A 25,740-nucleotide genomic window follows, 5' to 3' on the forward strand; every position below is an offset into this window, starting at 1 on the left:
AGGACATGGATGAACAGTTTTTCATTTGGTCAATTATCGTTTCCACTTCAATATAGGAGTCTATGGTTTCAAGCCATATCAAATAACTTTTCTTTTAGGGATTTTTTAAAGGGACAGTATCACGCTATTTTTAGTAACACATTGGAAATCGGAAAGACGCTATTCGGTTGATAGCAGCCACGATATAATGACAAAATTCCATTAAAAGACTATCAGAATGTAAAGAAACTATCCACGGATATTTTTGCCGGCAGATGATCACGATAGGGAGGGGCTGAAATTTGAAAACGTCTGGCACTTTTTTTTAGAAGGTGCGTAAATAACTGAGGGTCTTCCTTCGACAGACATCGTAGAATGCAAAAGGAAACCATAAAATGTTTCCTGCCAAAAAACACGACGCAAAAATGAAAGCAACACGCCAGTTGGACTGCAAGGCGAGTCGAGGCCAGAATATCGACTCCGATCGATTCTCGGCTTACGAGAATTCAAATTTTCAATCTTTTCATGACTCATGAAAGTATAAAAAATTTCTGGTCAACTAAGGAGAGAGAGTCTTAACGCACGGCTCAACTCTCATTACGCGGCTACTAATGATTTAGCACGGCCGGTGCAAATAAAGTGTCATAAAAAGTGAACATTAACATTTTCGAAACAGCTGGTGAAAGGCGCATTCAGTTCCTGGTGTTTATTGGCAATTTCACGATTTCGTTGCGGAGAACACACGAGAAGCTTGTCACGTGCAATTGCAACTCTCTAGCCACGTTGTTCTACACAAGCACGCGAGGAACTCGTGCCTTACGTGTGCCGGCTTGCAAATTGCGTGTCAATTCTCGAGAGATATATTTACTGTAACCGAATATAGAAGCGCCATGAAACCATTGTTATATCGGTGACCCCTGGTTGTGAAGCTTCAATTGCTCTGGCCGGCAGGGAATCGTATGTTCACGTGCTTCGCACAGAGCAGGAGAAGAAAACAATTCAGAGCGACGCTTTGAGCCGTAAGTAGAAGCTTCGCCCTGTATATATGTTTGAGATTCCTCACTAGTTGTATGCATAAGGTCGCCTTGGATATTTTGTAGGACCATATTCCACATCAAGAAGAATCTCGTTTTGCATTTGCCGACGGTGACATAACGTTGACGAAATTATCGTCGACGTATTTCTTCAAAGAATAGCGCAATCTTATTCTACCACTAAGTAATTTAACTGTATTTGTATTCTTAGCCGATTTGGTGCAAGGCGGGTGCTCCAGCTAGGAAAAAAGACATAGAAAGAGAACTTTATTGTTTCTGACGCTCTACTTCGTCTTCAATTTGACGAGCGAGCAGGCAGTTTCCGAGGAAGGGGGGGGGGAGAGGGAGACGGGGGATATGCCCCTAATGCAGGCGAAAGCCGGATGTTGTGTTAAACGGAGTAAAGATTCGCCAGAAAATACATCAAAGATGACCATAATTTGTGACCTTAATGAATTTTCAGCGTTTGCCTTTCAGTTCAAGCACTTTACAGCTGCAGAGCAGAGGTGTCTCTGCTCCTGCTCTATAACCCTCATATCCCCCCCCCCCTCCTGCACCAACTAATTCCACCCCCTACAACCCTCGGGAAGTCCCCGGGAGGAGAGAAGTCTCAGGCGTGCGTGGTGATCGGTCAAAGTCCAACTCAACAAAGGCTCTGTTCCGGCACGCTATCAGTTACCGTTCTTTGTCAATCGTTGAACTTTGATCGCTATCCAGACAATAAAAGACTGACCGAAACGGGAAACCGCAAAAAGGGCCCCCTAGCGGTTCCAAGGGATTGCTAGCCTGGTACAGTGGAATCTCCATTTAACGAAGTCGCTGGGGACCGGCCAAATTTGTTCGTTAAATCGAGGGTTCGTTATATCGAAAACCTCGATATAACGAACTTGAGGGGAAACGACCAAAATATCGTTATACCGAGGTCATAGTTAATGATTGATTTGTAGCACAGGTGACTTCTGTCAAGCAATTCAATGCAATTTCCGGGACCCAGAAGTGCCGCGTTTTGAGCATGGTGGCTTTCAGTAGCAATTATTTTCACTTTTGAACAGACGCACAGCTTTTGTTTACAAAAAACGACACTTTCAGAGTAGCGATTTAAAAATGTTGCAACATAGAGGTTATTATCTCTTCAGCGTTTATCGTCTGTCGCGTGTTGACATTGTAGTTCGTTATATCGAGGTAGATTTTACGTTTGGGCTTCCGGATTATGTTCATTATATCGAAGAATTCGTTATATCGAGGTTCGTTATATGGAGGTTCTATTCCATACATTTTACGTACTGTAACTTTGGCCGGGACATAGAATATCGTTCGTTATATCGAGGACTTCGTTAAATAGAGGTTCGTTAAATCGAGGTTCCGCCGTACTGGGGGACTTGGGTGGGAACTGAACTTACCAAATAATATGTAATGGGTCTGTAATAGTACTAGGGCATCGGTAAACGCTTTGAGTTCCTTTAGGATACCAAATACACTCTTTTCTTTTTATAAGAATACTGTTTTTCCGGCCCAGACTGCATATTCTTTTTTTTCTGCCGATGTTAGGCTGAAAATATTCTTTTGAATATTCTTAGATTATAGCCATCGAACTTTCGTTAGCATCGAACATTTGGCTAGTGCAGGTTTTTATCGTTTTATTGGCAAGTTTTGCTGTTTAAACAAAGGAAGAATTTTATACGGTTTAGTTAAAAACATATAATTGCATTGTATGTACAAATTTTCAACACACAGAATTATATTCTTTTCAAAATCTCAGCCTCGAGGTTTATATTCTTAACATTGTCTTAAAATTTCGCAAATTGCAGCCTCGACATTCTTACGAAATAAATTCTTATAAAAAGACAAGAGTGTGCTTCAAAATTAAAATAGCCTTTCAAGATTTTATTTAGGTCAAGTCTCGGATGCTTGGATTTAGCTGACCTCGTTCTCTAAGCTTTATGAGCACATAAGAGCGAAAGCATTAGGCTGTAGTTTTTACAGTGTCGGTCTTGTATTATATAACCTGAATCTCGGGATACGAGTTCTATAATTTCACATCCCTTCCTTGGGTTGCATAGGAAATAGGGGACGTCTAGCCTCTGCACGTATGCTCAGGTTAGGGTTCGTATCTTTTCCCCTACTTTCCCCTTTCTTCGCCCCCACCTCTCCCCCCCCCCTTACATTCTCCCCTACCCCCTCCCCCTGACTCTTTGGCCGGTCAGTAACTTACACGTGCCGAGTTTCACGGGCCTGATACTGTGCCATGTCTCTTAAGAATGGAACTAATTAGCTAGACTTGCATTCTTAGATTATAGCAGTGCTCTATGATCATGATTATTTGAGTGCGTGTTGAACACGAGTGGAATTGGAAATTCGATAGCATAAACACGTATGGAATTGACAAACGATACTGAGCATAATCTAGACTTTGGATTGAAAAAGATTAAATAAATAAAGAACATTTAGAATGATAATAATTTTAATTACTGTGGGTTGTACAGTGTATCAGTTTATAAAGTCCCAAGTCATTTTCCCCAGGACTGGAATTTGTCAAACGTTCAGGAAAAAAAATTGTTAGTACTGCATTCGTTTTTGTATTTATATAACAAAAACGCTAGTGAAGACTACCACTTTGTATTTTTTCGCGTTGCATTTTTTTTATTTTTCGCACTCGAGGCTTTCTCTTCATCCGTCTTTTACCTACGTGTGTACGCGCGTGTGAACACTGAGTGGATGTCACGCTATTTTGCTAACACTCCCACACGCGCGACTCGTGTCCCACTGTATCTTATCCATTAGGAATTAAAATTAACCGCTTAACAAATTGTCTAGTGAAGAGCGAAAGTAGAATGACAGAACGCCAGTTTAAATGCCCTGTTGATGCTATCTGAGTTAACGCATATAAATCGTTACGCGCGTGAGAAACGCATATCTCGTTGTGCGTGACTACTTCTAATTTACCACTCTCTGTGATAAATCCTTCGTAGAACAAGGAGAACTGACAGCTGTGCATTACTACACAGGCTATGCAGAACGTAGTATAAGTGGGAGAGGAAAAATTTTGGTTTAATTTTCACGTAATGTTTAAAAAACGAGTAGGAGTGTTTTATCGGGTTTGAAAACCACGAGGCGCAGCCGAGTGGTTTAAGACCCGATAAAACACGTGCTGCGAGTTTTTTGAACGGCTTCAAAAATATTCCGGGAAAAGCGTGTGTAATAGAGTTCATAACAATTATACTTTTATGAACGCATACGAGGAAAATACTGCATACTAATGAGGAGTGTTTTATCAGCTGATAAAACACCGCATACTAATAAGGAGGTTTATCGATGTAAAATCACTCCACGTGATGTATTATCGACCATTTGATAGGTCAATGGACTTATGAATTATTAATAAGTTTATGAAGCTTTCAACAAATATCAGTATAAATATTTTACGTGCCTCTCGACATACGTATATACACGGCGGTGTGGTTGAAGTGCGTGTGGTTTTACGTTTCACCTTTGCATTGTTTCAATCCGGCAGATATTTCATTATGGCGATGGGAATATGGACTCTTCTCGTTGTGACACTTCTTGCTTTGCCGCTGACCAATTCGTCTAGCAACTGACGATGACGATGACAGCGGCCTTCCTTGGGCCCAGTGTCCGACGCGCGGACACATGGGTCCGTGGTGGTCATGGGAATGATCCAATCCAAATGACAGTCGAGACAACTGGGCAAGTCTTGATGACAAGCCTGTCTTCGCGTCAAGGCCATTAAGATGATGGCGGAGAGGCGAAGAATTGCAAGTCTCAGGTAAATAGAGTTGTGTTCTTGTGTATGAGCTTATGCGCTTATTACGACGCCAGATCCTTAGGAAAGGCAGTTGAAATCCAAAAAGAAAGTTGGGGGAAGCCAGGCATTTTTCAGAGATAATGAAGCAACGATAATTCAAAAAAAGTGTTAAAATACGTAACAATGTATCACAAAGCATTTTTCCAAAATTGAAGCTTAATTATCTCTGAAAATGCGTGGTTAAGGTGGGGGTACACATGAATTTGGATGGAATTTTCAGAGGTTTAAGGAAGGGATGGAAGAAAGAAAATGATTTTTGGAACACTAACCGACAGTTGATACCCACGCAAGAGCACCCCAGGGGCCAGTTGCTCGAAGCATGGTTAGCGCTAACCCGGGTTAAATACCATGAAAACCTGTAGGTTTTAATACCTCTTAACCAATGGTTAGCGCTAACCATGCTTCGAGCAACTCAGCCCAGGTTGCTAGTGGACCGTCTATTAATTAACTACAAATTCTAATTTTAAAACTTCACTAAATCTTCAATATTTCTTATTTCTCTCAATTTTACTACTCTTTTGAGAAAAACTATCTCCTCCCAAATATACCTAAGAATCACCCAAAACATTTACAAAACACCCCAAAACATTGATTTGTGTAATGAGCATAGGGTTTTTGTATTGCTTGAAACGCGAACGAGATATTTCCGTTGAACCAATTTTTAGCGGTGTGAAAACGGCTTTCATGTAGACCCCCGCCTTAACCCCAGTTTCCTTTTTGGATTTCTTGCTAAGCGCTTCTCATCCCGCATAGTCAGTAACCGCGCGAAAACATATTTAAATTAGTAAGCATCTTCCGTGAGAAATCAGGTATCTCGGAGAATCCCGGGATGCGCAGAACGCATGCGCAGTAGCAAAACGAGGTACCGTCCTTTAGGGACATGCATGACTCAATTCGGATGTTCCATGCGTCACATATGTATTAAAATTGGTTACAGGGGTCATACAACGCAAATTTGTTCAAACTTAATTTAGAAAGAATACACCACACTTAACTGAAGTGCTCAAGTATTCAGGCCAGCAGAGCTAACTGTGGACATTGTAAAGCATGGAATCAAATATCCTAACCTCGACACCGCAATAAAATTCCTACAGCTCACCTCGGCGGCTACAGGATTACAAAGCGGGCCGAATAAGTGAAGACGAGTAACGCATTTGTTTGTTTCCATAGCAACATGGAGGACATTGTTGTCATGACAATGGTTCCTCAGAGGTTGTTCTCGCATCCATGGAATGCCACTGATGATTTCTTTGAGGAACCTCAGCATGGTGTTGTGTCTGATTTCCTGGGCTGCAAACCAAACGCAATATTCGTTTACGATCGCTGCGGTCAGCTTGAAGGTGAACTCAAGATGTTCCCAAAACTTCAGGATCTTACCTATGAATGGTTAGTAATATATTTTCGATAGAGAGAGGGGCGGTCTGCACCCATTTGCATGCAACGTCTTACATGGTTGGTCGAGAGGACAAAAGAACGAACAGCAGAACAATGTTCCCAGTCCAGGTTATAAGGGTCCAATGAATATAGAGCTTTCGAAGAGTGCAGTTCTATAATACCTTCTCAAACTCATAAATAATTGATGAGGAGAAACAAGGGATTACGATATCCCATCGTGATGAAAATAAGATCGTAATTATCATAAAACTTGGTGAACTTTTGTAATACTCCCAATCGCCCTGAATGAACTAGCATCGCACCAAGGTTGGAGCCGAAAGGGTTTTAGTTTCTTCATGCCAAAAACGTCAACGCCGTTGGGTCCCCATTACGATTACAAGCCCTATCTGCAAGCTTTTATTTAATGAAAAACGTTATTCTTCCTTTCTCGTCAACAGGGAAGTCATCAGGAGAGCCTACAATAGGCAGTGCAATCCAACGCCAACCACCCAGCCTCAACCTGAAGTCGACACCAATGCAGTTCTCTCGAAAGGCAACGAGCCAAACTAAAACGTGACGTCTTTTGAGTATAACGACATTTAGGTCTGTAGTTTTGTGTAGAGTTTCGCTGATTCCGAAATCACATGAAAATGAGTTTAAAATGCATGATTACGTTTCTGAGGAAATACTGAATAGCATCGAATTTTCTTACGATTAAGACCGGAATTAGTAGAAGTAGAAACAAAATCACAACAGATTTAGGATAGAAATTAAGTAAGTGGGTTTGTTAAGGTTTTTTTGTTTGTTTTCTTTTTCTTGTATACGCGTGGAATCTTATTGCCTTTTAAACGCATTTAATCTAAGGCATGAATAACAGCACAGAAAGAGAATGTTAACGTTCCAGCTGTAGAATATACGATGACTTATGAAGGACAAGCAGCAAAACCGTCCAACTGTTTGTTTTGATGCGGTGTCACCGATTTCTGATTGAGAACGAGGAAGTGAAATTTCATGGCGAGTTCAGCTGCTGATCTGTATGACGAGCTTGTAGTAAAGCGTATTTGCAAGTTTCTGAAATTTTAATCAGTCTACTCGCACATGAACGGAACCACCAAAGAAAAGATGTGGAACAAATTTGTGCGCGGATGATGTAAGAAAGGTGCAATAAAATAGATTCCGTTAAAATGTGATCCCATTGTGTTGCCGTAAAATTACTAAACAATAGGCCATTTCCGAGATGTGTTAAACCTTATCATGATGAAAGCGAGGCTAAATGCAAAATCAGTTTTGTTTGCATATGAATGAAAACTGATTTTCATAATAAAAACTATACACGAGGCCTCGCTTTCATAATGAGGCTCAAAGCAACTCGGAAATGGCCCATTTTCCTTTTCTCTAAGCCCCCATGGGGAAGCCGTAAATCGACGATAACTGTCTCCTAGTTACTCTTGACTGCAAGGCTCTCGCCAGCCCTTAGCGCGGGGTATAACCTGAGTATCAGACCTTCCACTAACCCAACTTCTTAGCCCCCTCTGCAAGAGCGTTTATAGATATTGGTATATTTGTTTGCTGTCCTCAACAAAACAACATCAAATGACCAGATTCAAGGCTTTGTGAGACCCCTTGTGGAGATTGTAAGCACACAACGGTGAAGTTTTCATTGTCTGTCTTAACTTGGACGCCGTTCGTACGAATCTATGTCCTGGATAGTTCGCCCCCCGAATTGTACCAAACATTTCAAGCGTCAGATTTGTGACACAATGACCTACAATTACTGGGATGCGATATTCACTTAAACCCCGCTTTATGGACACCCGCGTTTTTGCATCTTGTGCGCTGCAGAAGTCGCATGCGACAGTCGTAAGCAAACGTTTTCGCCTGTGTTCCCACCTTTACGTTTTTCCAGCTCGGCTGTGAGGGGTTCATGTCTTTAATATTTCCGGTTTTTTTTATTTTGATTGGTTTAGGTTATTTCATTAGCAGGGATTTGGTTTTATAAATCGATACACAGGCAGTCGAGTTTTTGACTTTCAAAAGCCAAGAAACACTACTTTTACCTTGAAAAAACAAACTTTAATATCGAGAAATTGAGCTGTTTAAATAATTATCCACTTGAAAACAATTGAACACGAATACAGGGTAAAGTCTTCAACAGCTAAACAACCAAGATCAACTACGATTAAGTTACAGTTTATGGTCACTTGTCACGTGACCACAGGAGTTGATTTGATTGCCTAGTTGTGCGCATGCGCACCTCATTATAACTCTGTTGAATCAAAACAATTTCTTGAATGAAACAACTGCCCCATGGACAACTACTAGAGGCCCAAGCATGCCTCTCGAAACTACCTTTTCCCAGCAGTTAACAGTCGCATATTCCCCCAATTCGACCACAGCAGCGGTGTGGTTCCCTTAGACCTCGGCAAAAGCATTTCTCGGTTCGAACATGTTTGGTACACATCCCGCGGCACCTCCGATCCCTGCTCGAATGATTCACCCAGGATGAAACCAAGTTTATAACTAAATCTACTTTCTCTTCGAAGTTCGTCAGCTTCTCCTCCAAATTCGTGAAATACTCGCGGCATTCCTCTCTCAGGTCTTTTAGATGTGAATCAAGTTCTTTAATCTCTTGTTCTTGCCTGTCCAGTGCTAGGTGCAATTCTTGAATATAGTCGTCTTGCTGAACACGTAACAGCGCGTCTCGTGTTTCTGCATAATGGTTACGGTAAAATTCGGATTCCGCCGACCCCTCTCGATTTTTCCGTGGGCGATCGATATCCACTCGTGAGACCTCGTTACTTGTCGGATAAAAAATTTCCTCTTGAGAATCGCGATATTCTACGCCATCAGGGTATTCGTCTTCTACGCATGAACTTTCCCGGTAGCGATTTTTTTCAGCCATTGATGTAAGTTATGTAACAAACTAAACTAACATGATGAAATGGCAAGTCACGGCAGTGCAATTACGTCATTATGACGAAATTCGCTGATTGCCATTAGCATTCTCCCGTCAACGTTTGCTTATTTCGTCATAATTGAACCCAGTAATCGCTAATTTCAACATTTAGAAATCATTTCGTTATGACACGCGCAGCAAGTTTCAGTAAACCTGCACTCTTTCAAAAGCTCTATTTTCACTGGAGCCTTATAACCTGCAGCTGCACTTTTTTTAGGGCTGGGAGCATTGTTCTGTTGTTCGTTTTTTTGTTCTCTCGACCAACCGTGAAAGACGAACATATTTCAATCTGTATTGGCTTCGGACCGCGGAAACAAGTTTTTAAAACGTAATAAAAAAGAGGCGGAGATTTCGATAATCTTCCCAGCTGCGTTTCAAATCTTTCAAACTTTTCTCAGTTTTTCCGGCCTCTTAAGGTCCGAGTACACGGTGCAACATTGCACCTGACAAAGTTGCAGCGTATACCAACTGATTAAGCGATTTCCGTAGAAAATCGAGGCATCAGAAAGACTGACAAGTGAAAACATCCGAGGAAAACTGGGAACCAATACTCGAGAAGTAGGCTGGGCGGACATCGATATCAAATACGCCATATCAACGATACTTCTAAAAAAATACCGATGTTCAGTATCGGTTGTTTTCATGCCACACTGAACAAGACACATAACCACTTGTGGTGTATGTCTTTGTTTTAACTTCGGAATTGTTTCGCGCAGCGTGGTGTACATACTGTGAAATGAAGAAGTTTGACACAATGCTACGTGTAAGGCCGCACCATGTGTCCAGCACTTACGGACGCACCGAGCTCACATAGACGTGGTAATTAGTTACACGGTTTTAATCAAAGCTGCAAACAAATTTCAGAAAGCTCGGTCTTGTGTTTTCATCGGGTAAATGCAATTAAAAATTGTGACTTACAGTACATCAGCTCTCGACATTTTTTGCCAATGCTCGGCGCGCGCAAAGCAGATATATTTTGTATTTGGCCAATTCACTGTCGTAGCAATTAGAGAGTGGCTTGAAAAAGGAGAATGGTGGGATTCATCTGAATGTTTTATTTCGTTTCTTAGTTATTTATTTTGATAGATTTTGAATCATTTCTTTTTCACAAATTTGTAACCCTTCCCAAGTTTTAGTTGCTGCAATGTCACTTTTCATCCATTTAAAAGTCCATTGACTTCCTCAAAAGAATGCTGACACGATTTTAAGGAATCGCCAATGACCTTCGGTTTATCGGCTGTCTACATTTCGACTACAAGTTTGGCCACAGCAATCAGTGTTTTTAGTCTTCTTTTGCCCAAGCATAGAGGGTTTTGGGCTTTTGTACCATGTCTCCCTTTAGCACATCTAGGAGCTAATTTTACACTGTGTACATCTAAGTCAGTCATATTCAGAGACCAGCATATTAAACCAAAAAAGTTTAGTTACCCTTTAGCTTGGTTTAGTCTTGTTCGACGCAAAAGTAAGTAATTATGGGTCGTGAGTAAAAGGGTTTCATTAACCACAAATTAAGGTGCCAAACAGATGCCATTTTAAAGCTAAACATGATAAATATGATAAACCAGGAACTGCGGATGCCGTTTGCGCACTTAAATGTGCTGTTACAGTTAAAACCATTTAGCAGAATTTTCAGGGCGCAAGATATTTCTTTCTCAATATACTTTTAGATTCTCTCTAGATACAACTCCCAGCCTCCCAACCCCCATAGTTTTTTGCAATTGTTCTCATGATTGTCAGTATAAATTGAACCTTTCTGGGTAAAGAAGAGAAAAGCTGATTGATACAAAGGGGGAGGGGTAGGTGGGGTGATTCCCAATGTACATGTGTATTCTATGAGTGACGTAAAAACGGCTGATTACAGTAAAAAGTGCAACAATCACCTATGCAAGGGAGGGGTGAGACACATTGTTCCGAGTGGAGAGGGGTGGGAAAGCTGACCCACAATGCATTTCTCGTGCCGAGTTCCCGTAGCGAATTCATACTTTGCTATGAGGGCTCGGAAATAAGCCAGGGAGGGGAGGAAGGGGGACCGCTGATAGCTTACTCGTCAATGACCTCAGGAGTCAGTGACCAAAACCAGAACTACGACTTCTTCTTTTTCTTCTTGTTCGCCAGTCCGTATGACGCTAGCCGCGCCGCAGACAGGTTAGCCAGCGGTTTCTTCTTAGCTCCTCTAAACTGTCTTTGCAGCCGTTTTTTGACCGCCAATTCTTTCATCTCTTTGAACGTTAGTCTCTTTCCAGACTTATTCCTTCTGTTAAGTTTCTTCTTTCCAAATCCTTTAAACTTTTGATGTTTGATTTCTTGCCTTTTCTCCGCGTTTCGTTGCTCTGAAACCTTCTTGCTTTCTGAGGTAATTCCGCTTTCATCTCTTGTTTCAGTGGAATGATTTTTCAATCCAGTTGTGTTGTTATTTTGTTCAGGAGCTCTTTCAATATTATCAAGACCTTTTTCGAGAGGTTTTTGTTTTTGCGGCAAACTGTTATCGGAGAACCTTTTCTTGTTGGTGTTTTCTTCCTTAGTACTGTAAAAAGATAAAAATAGGTACGTTACTTGAAAAGAAAACAACTACATCAACAAGAAACTGAAAGTCGACTGAAGAAAAATATCGAACACATTTTCAGTCTATCAAAGATGTCCAGAAATCCCCAATAACTCGAAACTTTAGTAAGTCATGAAGATATCAATGTAATTCCATGATTTTCCTTGCAAGATTATCACTGAAACCGTCACACACGTCACGCATATGTCATGGATGTGTCACAGACAAGGGAACCGCGAATTACGAAATCTTCAGCTGAATCTTGTCCGTCATGGACAAGGGCTATCACGCTCGAAACGTCAGCTCTCGAATTGACCAAATTGTCTTATTACTGCTCAGTTGATAATGAACAATTTATCCTGCGAAATCGCGCGGAATATAGCCTGACACTTAGCGGCCGAGTTGGCTAAAATCAGGGGATATCCGCAAGACTGAGCAGGATAATTGTCTTATTATTCAACACAATGATAACAAAGCACAGTTTTATTGCAGAAAAACTGGAGACGATCTTTAATTTTGCCATTTTTCTCTCCGACACACGAAATTACGTATATCGCAGGATATCTGTTGACGGCTTAACTAGGGAATACCCCGCTACTTCAAAAGTAATCCTGAAAATAGTGGCTACGCGGCTACGCGGCTACTCGCACGAGCCGAAACAAGCGCTCTACACAGCCGTGTAGCCATGCACGTAGCTGCGTAGCCACGTAGCCGCGTAGCTGCGTAGCCACGTAGCTGTGTAGCCACGTAGCTGCGTAGCCACGTAGCCGCGTAGCTGCGTAGCCAAGTAGCTGTGTAGCCACGTACCCACGTAGCCACGTAGCTGCGTAGCCACGAAGCTAAGTGGGGGAGAGGGGGTGGTATTTACCTCTGTAACTGCGTAGCCACGTATCCACTGGTTTCAGGGTCACTTTTGGAGTGGCGGGGTATTCCCTAGTTACTCCAACCTAATATTCGTATCCACTCTACCATTGACGCAGCACGACAGTTTCTTTTGAAATCAACCCGTTATCTAATATTAAGGAACGTTTAAATCTTTGGACCCGCACGTACACAAGCACAAAACGCAAAACCAGCAGTGTTCTTACACGCAACCCACCTGTCCTTTTCTTCCAGTGAAGTAAGAATCCTCGTTTTTCTACCCAAGTCCCTTCCGCGCCTACGGTACTTTTTTAAATCTTGATATTCTTCACTTTCAGATCTAAAGGCAGTTAAAATAAACATGATTTGTTTGTGTAGTTGTAAACTGAAGGGCAGAGCAAAGTATCCGCTTTATAGCAATGTTCACAACAGTTTTAGTGGATGTGTCCGTAGTTTGGAAGTTTCTGTATGACCGAAGTAGAGGTTATATAGTTCGTTACCTCTCCGAGACTAAGTGAAATATTCCTTACCGTTACAAGCAGTTATCTGTATTATTGAAAAGTGTATACTGAGAATATTTCTTCGAAAATATATTCGAAGAAAAATGTTAAAATGTTCTTAATCAGAAAGTTTTCATTCAAAATTATCGATAAACGCACTAAAACATTCTGACCAATTAGCAAGCGAAATATCCTAAACTGTCCAATCAGAAAACACTTGGACTTCTCCGCGTCTGGCAAACGCGGGAAAATTACGCGCGCTTGGCAATTGACAGTGAAGGGAAGATTCAGAAGTCGTATAAATTTACGAATCGCATTCACCGCGACACGATCAAGAAATTAAAAATATGTGCACGTACACTTTTTCTCTAAAAAACAAACAAAGAAACGAAACCGCCGGGCTTACCTGTACTGGGACATCTTTTTGACTGACACCCATTGGTTCAATTCTCTGTCAGGACAACCTAAGATCTAAAGAAAAGCAAGGAGACTTCAATGATGCTGTTTAAGAGCATCATTTAAGAGGATATTTAAGGCGGGGGTACACCCGAATTTGAGTGAAATTTGAAGAGGTTTTAAGAATGGATAGAAGAAAGAAAATGATTTTTGGAACACTAACAGACAGTTGATACCCACGCAAGAGCACCCCAGGTTTCTAGTGGACTAACTTGGTATCCGTCTATTAATTATTAACCACAAATTCTAATTTTAAAACTTCACTAAATCTTCAATATTTCTTATTTCTCTTAATTTTACTACTCTTTTGAGAAAAACTATCTCCTCCCAAATATACCTAAAAATCACCCAAAACATTTACAAAACACCCCAAAACATTGATTTGTGTAATGAGCATAGGGTTTTTGTGTTGCTTGAAACGCGAACGAGATATTTCCGTTGAACCGATTTTAAGCGGCGTGAAAACGGCTTTCAGGTGAACCCCCGCCTTAATAGGAATAGTTAATACCGTCAGCTTATTAGGGAGCTTAAGCAACGACGACGGCGACGGCAGCGAAAATGTCACTATTAAAATGAATTCGCGTTTTTCAAATGTCGTCGTGATTATTCCAACTCGCTATAAATGTCAAATGTAGGTGAAATTTCCTGGAGTTGAATTCTTAGAGACCGCACCCAAGTTTAAAAAGAGAAAGAAAATTCGTCGTCGTGTGTTTACGTCCTCCATAAAACGTCTTATCAGGAAATTTCACGTCCTAGCCGTGCAGTGACGGCAAAGAAATGTACCAAAAAGTGTAATGCACGTGCAGAATTGTTGTCTATAACGTTTTTGACGTTCTTGTTGCCGTCGCCGTCGTTAAATGCGACAACAGGTCTACGTTTTCTTTAGCTTTTCAACAAAAAGTGACTTGTAGAACGGAAAAGAACCGGGCTTAATGGGCGCGAGTGTTTCATCACAGGTTTTAAACACTCCAAAACAATAAAAACCCACGGCAGTCTGCTTTCATTACTTTCTCTAAATTTGGATCTTTTGATGAAAATATAATTACCTCTTCAGTGGTCAGCCCGAAGTCATTAGGTACAACTTGTCGGTATTTGAATCTACAAGGTGTGTCTCCAATGACGTCCTCATAATCCAGTCTGTAGTACTCGTCGAAATATTCTTCAAACGTTTTTTCATCTGTAAAATGGAACACAATTAACAACTTATTAGTTAATACTTCCTCACAGAAAAAGGAAGTTCAATAAATATTTATAAGTTAGAGTCGTCTTTTTATGACGGTTAACAGCTCTTTTACTCATAGACTCAAGCCTGGAGTGACCAGTGCAATTAAACGTTTTAATCTGTTGATGAAGTGTACCTTTTCAAATGAAAGCTACTGAGCAGTACTTTCCTGTGGTGCTGTTTATTATACTGTACGAGGTGGCTCTAACTTTTGAGTCTGTGGACGAAATCCTAAAGTGTGACCATTCAAATGAAAGCTACTGAGCAGTACTTTCCTGTGGTGCTGTTTATTATACTGTTTGAGGTGGCTCTAACTTTTGAGTCTGTGGACGAAATCCTTAAGTGTGACCATTCAAATGAAAGCTACTGAGCAGTACTTTTCTGTGGTGCTGTTTATTGTGCTGTACAAGGTGGTTCTGACTTTGATAGGCTGCAAAACAGTCCATTTTCCCTCTCGTTTTCTCTCACTCAAATATCTAAGCGCCGAAACGTTCAATAATGAATCGAAAACGAATATTTTCAAAAAATGTTGGTCAAAGTGCATGTCGGGTTATCAAAATAATAGACCGATCAAAATGAACATTTTTTGAAAACGGAGATTTGTTGTTAACGGAGGAGAGCAGCGATATCAACCGTTAAGATATCGTTTCCAACTCGAAAGATTTTGTTTGAGATTGTTTTAGAAGAAGCTCCTTAACCCTTTTACCCCTAATATCGAAGAACAAATTCTCCTACTTTGTCCATATACTTTTCTTATAAAAGTAATGTGGAGAAGTTATTAAAACATCAGAAAAAATTCGCCTTGGGTGATCATATCCTTAACTGTTATGACCTCAGGGGTTGAGTAAGCATTGATGTTACAAGGAGAAATTTGATGTATATCACTCAGTGCTAGGGCTTAAAGGGTTAAAAGAAGTTCCTTAACTATCAACAGACCTGGATCAAACACTGGCTTTTTCTGTGCAACGACGCGCGCGAATCTTGACCTTCCTTTCCTCTTTCTTCCAGCAAAAGTAGTTTCATCAACAGTTTGATTTTCACTGTAATCCGCATCCATCTGGAAAACAACTTCATCAGTCCTTATCATGATATATGCCGCATACGGCGAAAAACTTAGTGAATACGAAACTACAAAATACTTGGAAAATGCGAAGAATACAGGAAAAGAGCTTACATTGAAACCTGGATCTTCACAGTGAGGTTCTGAAAGAGCAAAACATATACTATACTCAAAACACGGTCACCGAGAAAAAAACAGTTTGTAAACGGAAACTAATAAATAAATAAACTGAGGCCAAGATGAGTGCGATATGAGGCACTGTGTAGAGCTTAAAGCCATATGATGTCGATAACAATGTCATTCTCGTCAGAGGCAAGTTGTTCTAAGCACATTAATTTTCTCAAAGGCCGTTTATAAAGGTACAGATTTGTGAAACGACTTCCACGGCGGTTTTTCTAGCGACTTTAAGCCCGACTTTCAAATGCCTTCTACGTCTTGGTTTCTCTTTAGAAGTAGAAATTGCAATTTCCATGGAAAAAAAATTTCCGAATTAAAAAAAAAACCTCTACCTTGCCATGTTCCATCTTGCTGTTCATCCTCGCCATTTTCATCGTTATTGCCTTCCCACTCGTCCCAGTTTTCTACATGGAATGAAAGGAAAAGGCAAAGACACAGTAAGGCTCAAGTGACCAGGCCCAAATTGTTCAAAGAGCGGATAACTTTATCGAGCGGATAAATGTATTAGTTGGAGTACATTTCATCCACTGGATAGAGTTATTCGTTCTTTGAACAATCGGGACCAGAACGGCTGGAGTTTACAGTTACCTGTAACCTGGATTCTGTGGCGAAAGCAACTAGAATCTCCCTCTCCCCCTCACCCCAACCGCACTCCCAAGAAAAAGGTACAATAACGACACCTATCATTGTTGTACTGTAGTAAAGACCCCCTCCCCACCCTGAGGGTGTCCTTAACTCAACTGGACAGGCCCCAGTTGTTCAAAGAGCGGATAACTCTATCCAGCGGATAAATATATTGGTTGGAGTACATTGTATCCGCTGGATAGCGATTTATCCACTGGATAGAGTTATCCGCTCTTTGAACAACCGGGGCCAGGATTGTACATGTACGCGTCAGAGTGTAAAAGTCCACAAACTGCCCAGTGACAAAACCGCAACGAAGACCTCTAGTTAAGGTCGGTTTGTATCAGTTTCAGATCCAATGGTTACCTGGTTCGTCATCCAAGTCATCTTCAAACACAGGTTTTTCATCTTCACCTTCATCGTAGAATTCCTCGTTGAAGGCTCTCTGTAACAGGATTAAAATCAAGAGATTTGTGAGCAGGAAGCCTACAGGAACTGAGTGACAACCCAGAGGCTTTTGAATCTATAATAATTATTTACTAACTGGTATCATTCATGAGAATGATGTATTAATCAGTAAATGACACAGGCATACTCGAAAAAAAATCAGAGTGCTCCTATCAGGAGTCGAACCTAAGACCTTCCGATTACTAGTTCGGTTGCTCTACCACTGAGCTACAGGAGACTCTTGGGGGCTAAGGCCATTAAACTAGGTTCATTCATGTAGAATGCGAACAGTCTGTTTCTTCTTATAAGCTCTGTAGCGTGCGCGATGGAACTAGCGCGCGGCGAGCCACAAGCCAAGAACAGCGAGAAACGTCACTTTTCTAATTTGCATAATTCTACCGTCACTTTGCGCGCGTGATCTGAGGGAAAAAGTACGACTGCTCGCAGTCTAATGAAAATAAAGATTATACTACATCATACACTTACCTGCATTGCCTCATCATATTTCTTAGGATCAAAGTCGCCTTCAATATCTTCCTCGTTAAAACCAACATTAGGGTTTCCAGTGATTTCTATAAAGAAGAATGGATTATTTTATCAATAAAAATAATGTTAAATACACCTCCAACAGGTTTGAAGTTTAGGTAAAACAGAAAATCAATCAAATAGAAGAAAGATCCTCGCAGTTAGTACGCAACTTAAGCAGTTGCGAAAAGAAAGCCTGAAAAAAATTCAGGCTTGAACGGGATTCGAACCCATGACCTCTGCGATGCCGGTGCAGCGCTCTACCAACTGAGCTATCAAGCCAACTGGGAGCTGGACATATTGTGAGTTCGTGATATACCCGTAAAGGATGAATAAATGAATGTAAATATCTGAAACATATATTTTGAACTGCGAAAAATAAAGAAAACAGAAAATAAAGTTGAAAAGTCTGGATCAAAAGGGGTATAAATGATGACCTTGTTCAATGTTTTTAAGTTATAACGGTGATACATAAAAGCCAATAAACCTTTCAATTTTTCCAGCTTCTCCATGATCTCTTTCCTCTTGAGATTTTTTAATCTTTTAAGTTCTTCCCTTTTCTGTTCCTTTTCCTGCATTGGCAGATAAATTATCATTAATGCAAAGTCACAAAACACCTCCAAACTGTAACTGCTAAAAGAGGCAGACAAAACTACACTAACCTTTTCTTTCTTTAGCTCTCGTTGTTTTCGTTTTTCTTTCCTTCGTTCATCTGTTTTACGCACCGATCCTTGAATAGTACGAGGGTAGGTTTTGATCTACGGTTGCAACACAAGAAAACAAAATATTTCGGCCATCAGCGTTAATTCTATCTAACTACCACAACACCAAGAATACGAAATGAAACCCGATAAAGTAAGAGGATTTTCAAACTTACAAATTCTGCGTCTGGTTCTTCAAATCTGAAATTAAACTTGCGCTCAAATTCTTCCTGTTTTTCCACTTCTGATTCATCCTACGAGGACAAACAATTAGTTTGAACTGATATTAATCTTCAGCCCTTGTTGAAAGAAACTCTATTAATTAAAAGCAGACTTGAGTATATAAAAATATCATCATTTTTCAATGATTCAACAAAGTTACATGTTCGGTGCAGAGTTTATTGTATGTATGTCATTTGTCATCTGGGGCTAAAATTCATTGTGACATTGTAATAGTTATCATTGGAACAAAATCTCTGCTCCCCGCAAACCAAGCTTAACTTTCAGCCCAGATTGAAATTCACCACTTGACAGAGAAGATGCATATTATGCTTTAATGCACTGTAACATATTAGCAACCTCAGTACCTCTTCATCATCAGCGACAATTTCATCATAAGTTGGAATTCTGAAAACAAAACAGAGAACAGAAGAATAATATTATAATATTATATTGTTTAATATATTATTTAATATTGTTTAATGATCTCTGTATGGCATGAACAGAATTGGCAAGTCAGGGAAACAGAAATGGAGCGTATGCACTTGACGTCATCGCCGCCATGTTGGTGTACTGCAACAAAAGAGTTGGTTTGTTATGGTGAACCAACATGGTCACCACGCCATTGTCATTGGAATCCCTTGGGATTGGTTGCATATGCTCTATACATGTACATGTAGTTGTATAAATTTTTAATATATTATTATTAACTGAAAAAAAGCATTTCCTCCCCATAGACACAGCACAACATTTGAAGGGCTGAAAGCATAACGGACCTATACACAGTGCATATCAGATCGCATTTTTGTTGTTGTTGTTGTTGTTTTAGCTTAGATTCGCCAGAGTTTTTGCATGTGGCCTTGAATTCCTTCAGGAACATTGCTCCAATATTGCTTTGCACTCCGTTTGTAATAAAAACCTATGGTTATGGGCAAGATTTCCGTTTTTATCACAAAAAAAGCAAAAAGATCTTAGGGCACAGTTCCTAAAGAAATTGAATGCCACTCACAAAATAATATAATAATATAATTATATTATTTATATATTAAACATATTAAATATATATTTTTTTATAAATGCTATGAGCCCTTCAATTCAAATAATTTGAAATGATGCCATAAACTGTACCTGTCGGAATCTTTTTCTACATAATTCCTGTCGAGAATGTAATCCCTTAAAAATTGTTCCCCCTCGTCCAAACTAGGGTCTGTCCAGTACTTCCGCAATGCTTCCTTTAAATGCAAACAGAGTTGAAGTTTGTGCTGGGAACACAGTTCCCTGGTACTTGATGTAATTTTGTTAACTAAAGGTACTTTTCCTTTAGTAGGCAATTTGGGAAAAAATATCAATATGGCATGAAAGTTTAAGATTAGTGCACCTGCAAACTAGATGATTTAGTGAATGCATACAATAACATAACATAACATAATATTTTATTCAGGAAATCAACAAAATTAAAGCACTTCCTGAAAGGGGAAATTGTGAGGTTAGCCCTATATAAAACAATTTTGCCAAATAAACTTAACATTCTAATATCTAAAATCTAAAACAATCACATGATCTCTAGTGTGTGATCTTTCACTTAAAAAAAAAACATTTAAATTTTCTTTAAAGTTTTAAGTAAGATTTTGGCTTACCATCTCCATGGTGGGTTTTGTCTCTTTTGTCTTCTGTTGTCCCCTCAGCCAGTCTGCATATGCCCTCTCCTCCTCCATCTTTTAAAAAAATACAGGTTTACTACAAAGGAAACTGTGTCACTCACTGAATAATACATCATTCTCATTTGTTCACCAGGCTTAACATATTATTCCATCACATTTATTCCATTGCACATACACAACACATTGACATAATTTCCAATCGTAGCAGTATGCTTGTTTAATGGCCTCAGCTCCCATGAGTCTCCTGTAGCTCAGCTGAACTCCTGTTGGGAGAACTAATGGATTTCTTTTTTTTCACGAAGCATTTTGTAGCGTACTTCCAACAACCAGAGTAATAATATTAATTTCAAATAATTTTTACTTTTTAACAAATCGACAGCAGTTTTCTATGGTCTGTACTCTCACAGACCATAAAATTATGTCATAAAATGTTCAAAACTCAAGTGGCACCACGAGCCGCAGGCGAGTGCTTTCACTGCCAAGTTTTGAACATTTTATGGTTTCAATTCATCGTCTATAAGAATAATTAGACCATAGAAAACTGCTGTCAATTTCTTTTTACAATAACATGGAAAAGAATTGGCTTTATTTCTGTTGAGAAAGTGTGCACGTTAACTAGTCCGTCATCATTTTTATTGTCTGTACTCTCATAGACAATAGTTATAAGCTGATCAGCATGTGGCCAAACTTTTGACAGTTATTGTCAGTAAAAAAATAAAATGTGAGCCACATAACGGTAATCTGAAAGACCAATATAGAAACATTAGGTCATGTTGTAAGGATCAAAAATTACCTTCTCTTCAGTAGTTTTTTCCCTGACTTTCAGAAAGTCATCGTCACCATCATCGTCATCCTGCATGATGTTCTTAAAACTGGCAGAGATTACAATCAATAATTATTGCATGTTAAAAAAACAATAATATTTGTATCCAATCCAATTTTAAATATAAAACATCACTAGAGATATCACAAGCAAAACTGTCTCATCATCAGTTTGTCAATTGTTTGTTTATATATACTATATAGCAGTGATTATCACAAATGTTTGGTGTATCAACAGAGTTGATAACTAAAGGTAAATTGGCCACCGTAAAGAGATTTGAGCGCTGACATATTTTCGCTCTCATGAAGGGATAACACTCAAAACGTCAGCACTGCATCTCTTGGTGACAAATGGCCAACACACTGACTAAGAAATACAACAGTTTCCTGGTAGAAAAAGAAAGACTACAAAACTAATACCATCATAGAATCTGATCCTGTGGGATTTCAAATGACCCTACAAAGACCTGGATTGTAGGATCATTGTCCAAGTACAGACTATTTACTTTTGTAACAAACTAACCTGCACAGCAGTATTTATATTGACTCATACCTTTCCTTAAGTAATTTTTGTTCTTCCTCAAAGGTAGGAGATGATCTTCCCTAAAACAAAATAGTCAAGAGTCATGATCACGATAACTTCCGTTCGGGTTGTCAAAACACCAGTCAATGCCACCTCAAACAATGATTCATTCTCAGGACAACATTCACATAGATAATAATAATTTATGTACTTATGACATGAGACCTGGATTCAAACCATTAAAAGTTTTACACTTGCTTACCTTGTGCGCTTCATCCTCGTCACTTTCTTCATCACTTAGGAATGCTTTACTGTCAAGTTAATTTAAATCAAGAAAACAGATATTTTTAGAGGGAAAAATCTATTGCCAGCAATCCTTATAAATTCACTTGCAAATAGTACTCCTCTAACCTGTACTAACCTTCCCTTCTCAAGTAACTCCTTTCTCTCAAAATCCTTCAGATACATGGGCTTGTCAGGTTTAGTATGTCCTCTGTTGAGCTCTTCGGACGAAGAACTATTTTCTATTAAAACAAAGCAGTGTAGTAGTAAACATAATTAAAAGCGAAAATGAGATCCTCCATTACAGGCAATTCAGAAAAAATTAATGAGTTGAAAAAACAAATCATTCAATGGCTTATGTGTCACTACAAAATTAATTATCCATATCATTTTTTTTATCATTGGTGTTTCTATAGCACAAAGAAAGTTCCAATGGATGAAGAAATTCTACTCAGGAGATAGAAGTGGGTCAGCCACATGCTATGGAAACCTAATTCAGGCAGTCTACCCATCGGGCAAGGTTGCAGGGAGAGAGAGAGATTACACATGACCTTGTAAAGGTTATCAAGAGGTTGGACATACCTAGACACTGTTAGAGGGGCTAGCTCAGGACAGAGAATGGTTGAGAGACATTACTGATGGCCAATGCTCTAGGATGAGCAATGGGAAATAGTAGTTGTAGTACCATGCTGTTTAAAAATGTTATCAACCAGTGTAAACTTTGACCAGAGAAAAAAATTATTTTCTTTCAAGTAATGTAGTATTGCATGTGTTCTCATACCATCTTCGTGATAAAAATTTGCATCCTCCGCATAGATCTTAGGGTCTTTGTTCTTTATCATAGAAAGGACAGTCAGGAAATCCTTTTCTTTCCGTGATGTAAGTTCCTGAAAATGAGAACCACAGACACACAGCTAATCAGTTGTCGTGAAAACAACTTGTATAGTGTATGTACGTACATGAGGATGACTTGATTAGTCGAAAACATTAGTATTGTATAGTATTGTAAATCTCAAGCGAATATTATGGACAACATAATCAATAATGATAGCAATAATTTGGAAACTTTGAAAAAAATATGTTATTTGCCATCAACAAGAAAATCCATCAATACCACTGTAGACAACAAGAAACGCTCAACTTTACAAATTTTGCTAACTCTAAAGGACGCTCTCTAAATTATGCAAAACTGTTCCTTTTCTTGTTGAAGCTGAAAAGGTCCACAGAATTAAATTTGGAGACTGGATACCCAGAATGTCAAGCTATGATGCTATAAAAGATTTCCACACAGCCCATACATTATTATACATGTACCGCCATCATACTAGCCCTTCCACAAAAATGGCGAGCATGAATTGAGTTTGTGTCGCAAAAAATGCATAGAAGGCTGTGTGGAAATCTTTCCCAATGCTACACTAAGAACAAACGAAATACCACAAGCATCTGGCAGGGGTTATTCTGCAGAATGCCGACAACCAAACATTGAATTTTACCCCATCTACAAAAGTTAGCGTTAAGCAACGAACAATATTATTTAGGTCTACACCCTTCTCTATACTATTTTAGGTTAAGCAATGATATACAATCCAGTAACTATTGGATTCAACTACTCAATATACAATCCAATAATTATTGCATACAACTTACTGGATAAACAATCCAATAATTATTGGATACAACTTACTGGATATACAATTATTCAATAATTATTGGATACAACTACTGGATATACAATCCAATAATTATTGGATACAACTTACTGGATATACAATCCAACAACTATTGGATACAACTACAGTCAAACCTCCCGTAAGCGACCATCCATAATGTCAAGGATATCTGGTCGCTTACGGGAGGTGGTCGCTTACCAGAGGTCAGACCACAGGGGGTTTAAATTTCGGGTAATTTACATATGGTAATTGCGGAGACCAAACCCTTTTGCCAGTGCTTATCGAAACCCAAAGTAATAACTTATCCTTAGACTGTCTGATTTAGGAGCAGACAGTAAACTGCATTTTTGCAATGTTACATTTGAAGCGTAAATCATCCACAACTTTCGCGTTTGTTTGTTTGTTACATAATTCAGTTGACACTCTTTATCGCCACAATTTTTCTGTTGGATAATACAAGGTTGAGAGAGGCATCACCGGTCATGCACATTTGCATGCTATTTACAAGATAAGAGAGTTTCTTCCCTACAAGGATTAAAGTTTATTTCAGTGTACACTATGGTGCTTGTGCATGTTATCAAATGTTTCAATGGTAAGCTATTTCGGAAGACACTTCCGGTAGCTTCGGCAGTGAGATTTTAATACGACATCTGCTGTAATGATGTGGGCCAATATGTTAGAGCGACACATTTTGCAATTTCCCCCCGTGAGAGATACAGCAGATTGTGTGTCAAGTGGTCGCCTACGAGAGGTCAAAAACAATTGAAAATTTTAAACAATCATCTCTAAGCGTGGTCGCTTACGGGAGGTGGTCGCTTACGAGAGGTGGTCGCCTACGAGAGGTTCCATCTATAGTGATTTGACTTGAAAACTTTTGGTATTTTGGAAAAGTGGTCGCTAATGGGAGGTGGTCGCTTACGAGAGGTGGTCGCAAAGGGAGGTTCGACTGTACAGTTAACTCTCACATAGCGACCACTTCTCGTAAGCGACCACCTCCTGTAAGCGACCACTTTGTAAACGACTGTTTTGTTTCTCAGTAAAATACTGTTTCAAGAGCTCTCTTGTAAGTGACCACCACTCAAATTTCTTAAGGGACCGCGACCATTTTTTAGGCCAGAAATTACACATATTCTTTTGTTTTCTGTTTCCGGTAAGCGACCACCCAACTCAATCACGTATGATTGTTAGTAAATCATTATTCAGAAGTGACAAAAGTTCAATTTCTAATTACGCTACCCCAGACTGCGGACAGATAATAACAGTTTACAGACAGAGAAGATGGCTATAATTAGATCTGTAGGTAAACGGGAATCGTCACAGTGGTCTGTTCCAAAATGTTATACAAAGTTTCATCAGAAGAATGAATAGATGTGAAAAAATCAAATAAATCAGTGTCTATTTGCCTTATTTCAGCTGCTAAGGTAATATTTTTATGTAATTAATTAAACAATTCAGTATATGGCTTATTTTGTTGATCTTTCCCGTAAGCGACCACCTCCCGTAAGCGACCACTTTGTCGTGCCCCAAGGGTGGTCACTTACGAGAGAGTTGACTGTACTGGATATACAATTCAATAATTATGGATACAACTACTGGATACACAATCCAATAATTATGGATACAACTACTGGATATACAATCCAATAATTATGGATACAACTACTGGATACACAATCCAATAATTATTGGATACAACTACTGCATACACAATCCAATAACTATTGGACACAACTACTGGATATATAATTCAATAATTATTTGACATGCTGTTGTTCCTGGTTGCTACACCTAGCTCCGTTAAATTCAATTTACCATCATACATAAACTAACTCACTCTGGCATCCTCGTCTTCTGATTCAGAAGAACTCGATTCCGATTCCTCATCAAGATCCTTGTCCCCAAACTTTTGTTTCACTGCCAAAATCAGAAACAAGCTTTCGTAAATACAGCCACGCTGTATGCATGCTTTGGAAAATGTCACCGACTATCGATTTTAAAACCATCTCTTTGTCATAAAATTTGAGTTTTTACACTTTTCAAAAAGCGTTGTTGCAGTACTTACATTGGTCAAGCTCAGCTTTTTCTTTTTGTTTGTGGAGTTTCTTGGCAAAATCCTTGTTTACGGTGAGCTTTAAATCTTCCATGCCGTCCGCCATATTGGTTGTCTCGATTGAATATGCTCTCTGCCTAACACCGCAAGCCTTAGGTATCGTGGTAGCATTTTCAAAATGGCGGACGGGAGCGGAAAAATTTAGTAAAGACGTTTAAGTCAATTTTCTACT

At 39.4% G+C, this 25,740-nt stretch overlaps 3 protein-coding genes across 3 annotated transcripts; 1 reads left to right on the top strand and 2 right to left on the bottom strand.

The window, feature by feature from the left end:
• Window positions 1-839: 839 nt before the first annotated feature.
• Window positions 840-7,400, top strand: LOC146475495 (uncharacterized). Its single transcript, XM_085115874.1, has 4 exons — window positions 840-998; window positions 4,525-4,797; window positions 6,007-6,222; window positions 6,669-7,400. Exons 2-4 carry the CDS (start codon window positions 4,763-4,765, stop codon window positions 6,778-6,780), a joined length of 363 nt encoding a protein of 120 aa, XP_084972000.1. The 5' UTR covers window positions 840-998; window positions 4,525-4,762; the 3' UTR covers window positions 6,781-7,400.
• An 848-nt stretch (window positions 7,401-8,248) lies between these two features.
• Window positions 8,249-10,069, bottom strand: LOC146475496 (uncharacterized). The gene has a single exon (XM_085115919.1). The coding sequence runs from the start codon at window positions 9,110-9,112 to the stop codon at window positions 8,573-8,575; it is 540 nt and encodes a 179-aa protein (XP_084972045.1). The 5' UTR covers window positions 9,113-10,069; the 3' UTR covers window positions 8,249-8,572.
• Window positions 10,070-11,001: 932 nt separating this feature from the next.
• LOC146475497 (protein KRI1 homolog) lies at window positions 11,002-25,656 on the bottom strand. The gene is made up of 22 exons (XM_085115896.1): window positions 25,521-25,656; window positions 25,293-25,372; window positions 22,570-22,675; window positions 21,928-22,030; window positions 21,769-21,817; window positions 21,537-21,586; window positions 20,955-21,033; window positions 20,138-20,215; window positions 19,629-19,732; window positions 18,869-18,908; window positions 18,458-18,535; window positions 18,243-18,338; window positions 18,068-18,152; window positions 17,542-17,627; window positions 16,975-17,053; window positions 16,317-16,388; window positions 15,922-15,950; window positions 15,684-15,804; window positions 14,572-14,702; window positions 13,476-13,540; window positions 12,808-12,909; window positions 11,002-11,690 (listed from the first exon to the last, which is right to left on the bottom strand). Exons 1-22 carry the CDS (start codon window positions 25,612-25,614, stop codon window positions 11,249-11,251), a joined length of 2,169 nt encoding a protein of 722 aa, XP_084972022.1. The 5' UTR covers window positions 25,615-25,656; the 3' UTR covers window positions 11,002-11,248.
• Window positions 25,657-25,740: the final 84 nt, after the last annotated feature.

Source organism: Pavona decussata, unplaced genomic scaffold, assembly GCF_977016875.1.
Source record: "Pavona decussata unplaced genomic scaffold, jaPavDecu1.1 SCAFFOLD_84, whole genome shotgun sequence".
Lineage (NCBI taxonomy): Eukaryota > Metazoa > Cnidaria > Anthozoa > Scleractinia > Agariciidae > Pavona > Pavona decussata.

What these genes read in the sequence shown, in the direction of transcription:
- LOC146475495 (XM_085115874.1), top strand. Translation starts at nt 4,763, where the DNA reads ATGATGGCGGAGAGGCGAAGAATTGCAAGTCTCAG. An exon ending in CGAAGAATTGCAAGTCTCAG is followed by an intron (nt 4,798 to 6,006) that starts GTAAATAGAGTT and finishes TTGTTTCCATAG; the next exon opens with CAACATGGAGGACATTGTTG. An exon ending in CAGGATCTTACCTATGAATG is followed by an intron (nt 6,223 to 6,668) that starts GTTAGTAATATA and finishes TCTCGTCAACAG; the next exon opens with GGAAGTCATCAGGAGAGCCT.
- LOC146475496 (XM_085115919.1), bottom strand. Translation starts at nt 9,112, where the DNA reads ATGGCTGAAAAAAATCGCTACCGGGAAAGTTCATGCGTAGAAGACGAA.
- LOC146475497 (XM_085115896.1), bottom strand. Translation starts at nt 25,614, where the DNA reads ATGGCGGACGGCATGGAAGATTTAAAGCTCACCGTAAACAAGGATTTT. An exon ending in GAGTTACTTGAGAAGGGAAG is followed by an intron (nt 21,818 to 21,927) that starts GTTAGTACAGGT and finishes TTAACTTGACAG; the next exon opens with TAAAGCATTCCTAAGTGATG. An exon ending in TGACTTGGATGACGAACCAG is followed by an intron (nt 16,389 to 16,974) that starts GTAACCATTGGA and finishes CATTCCATGTAG; the next exon opens with AAAACTGGGACGAGTGGGAA.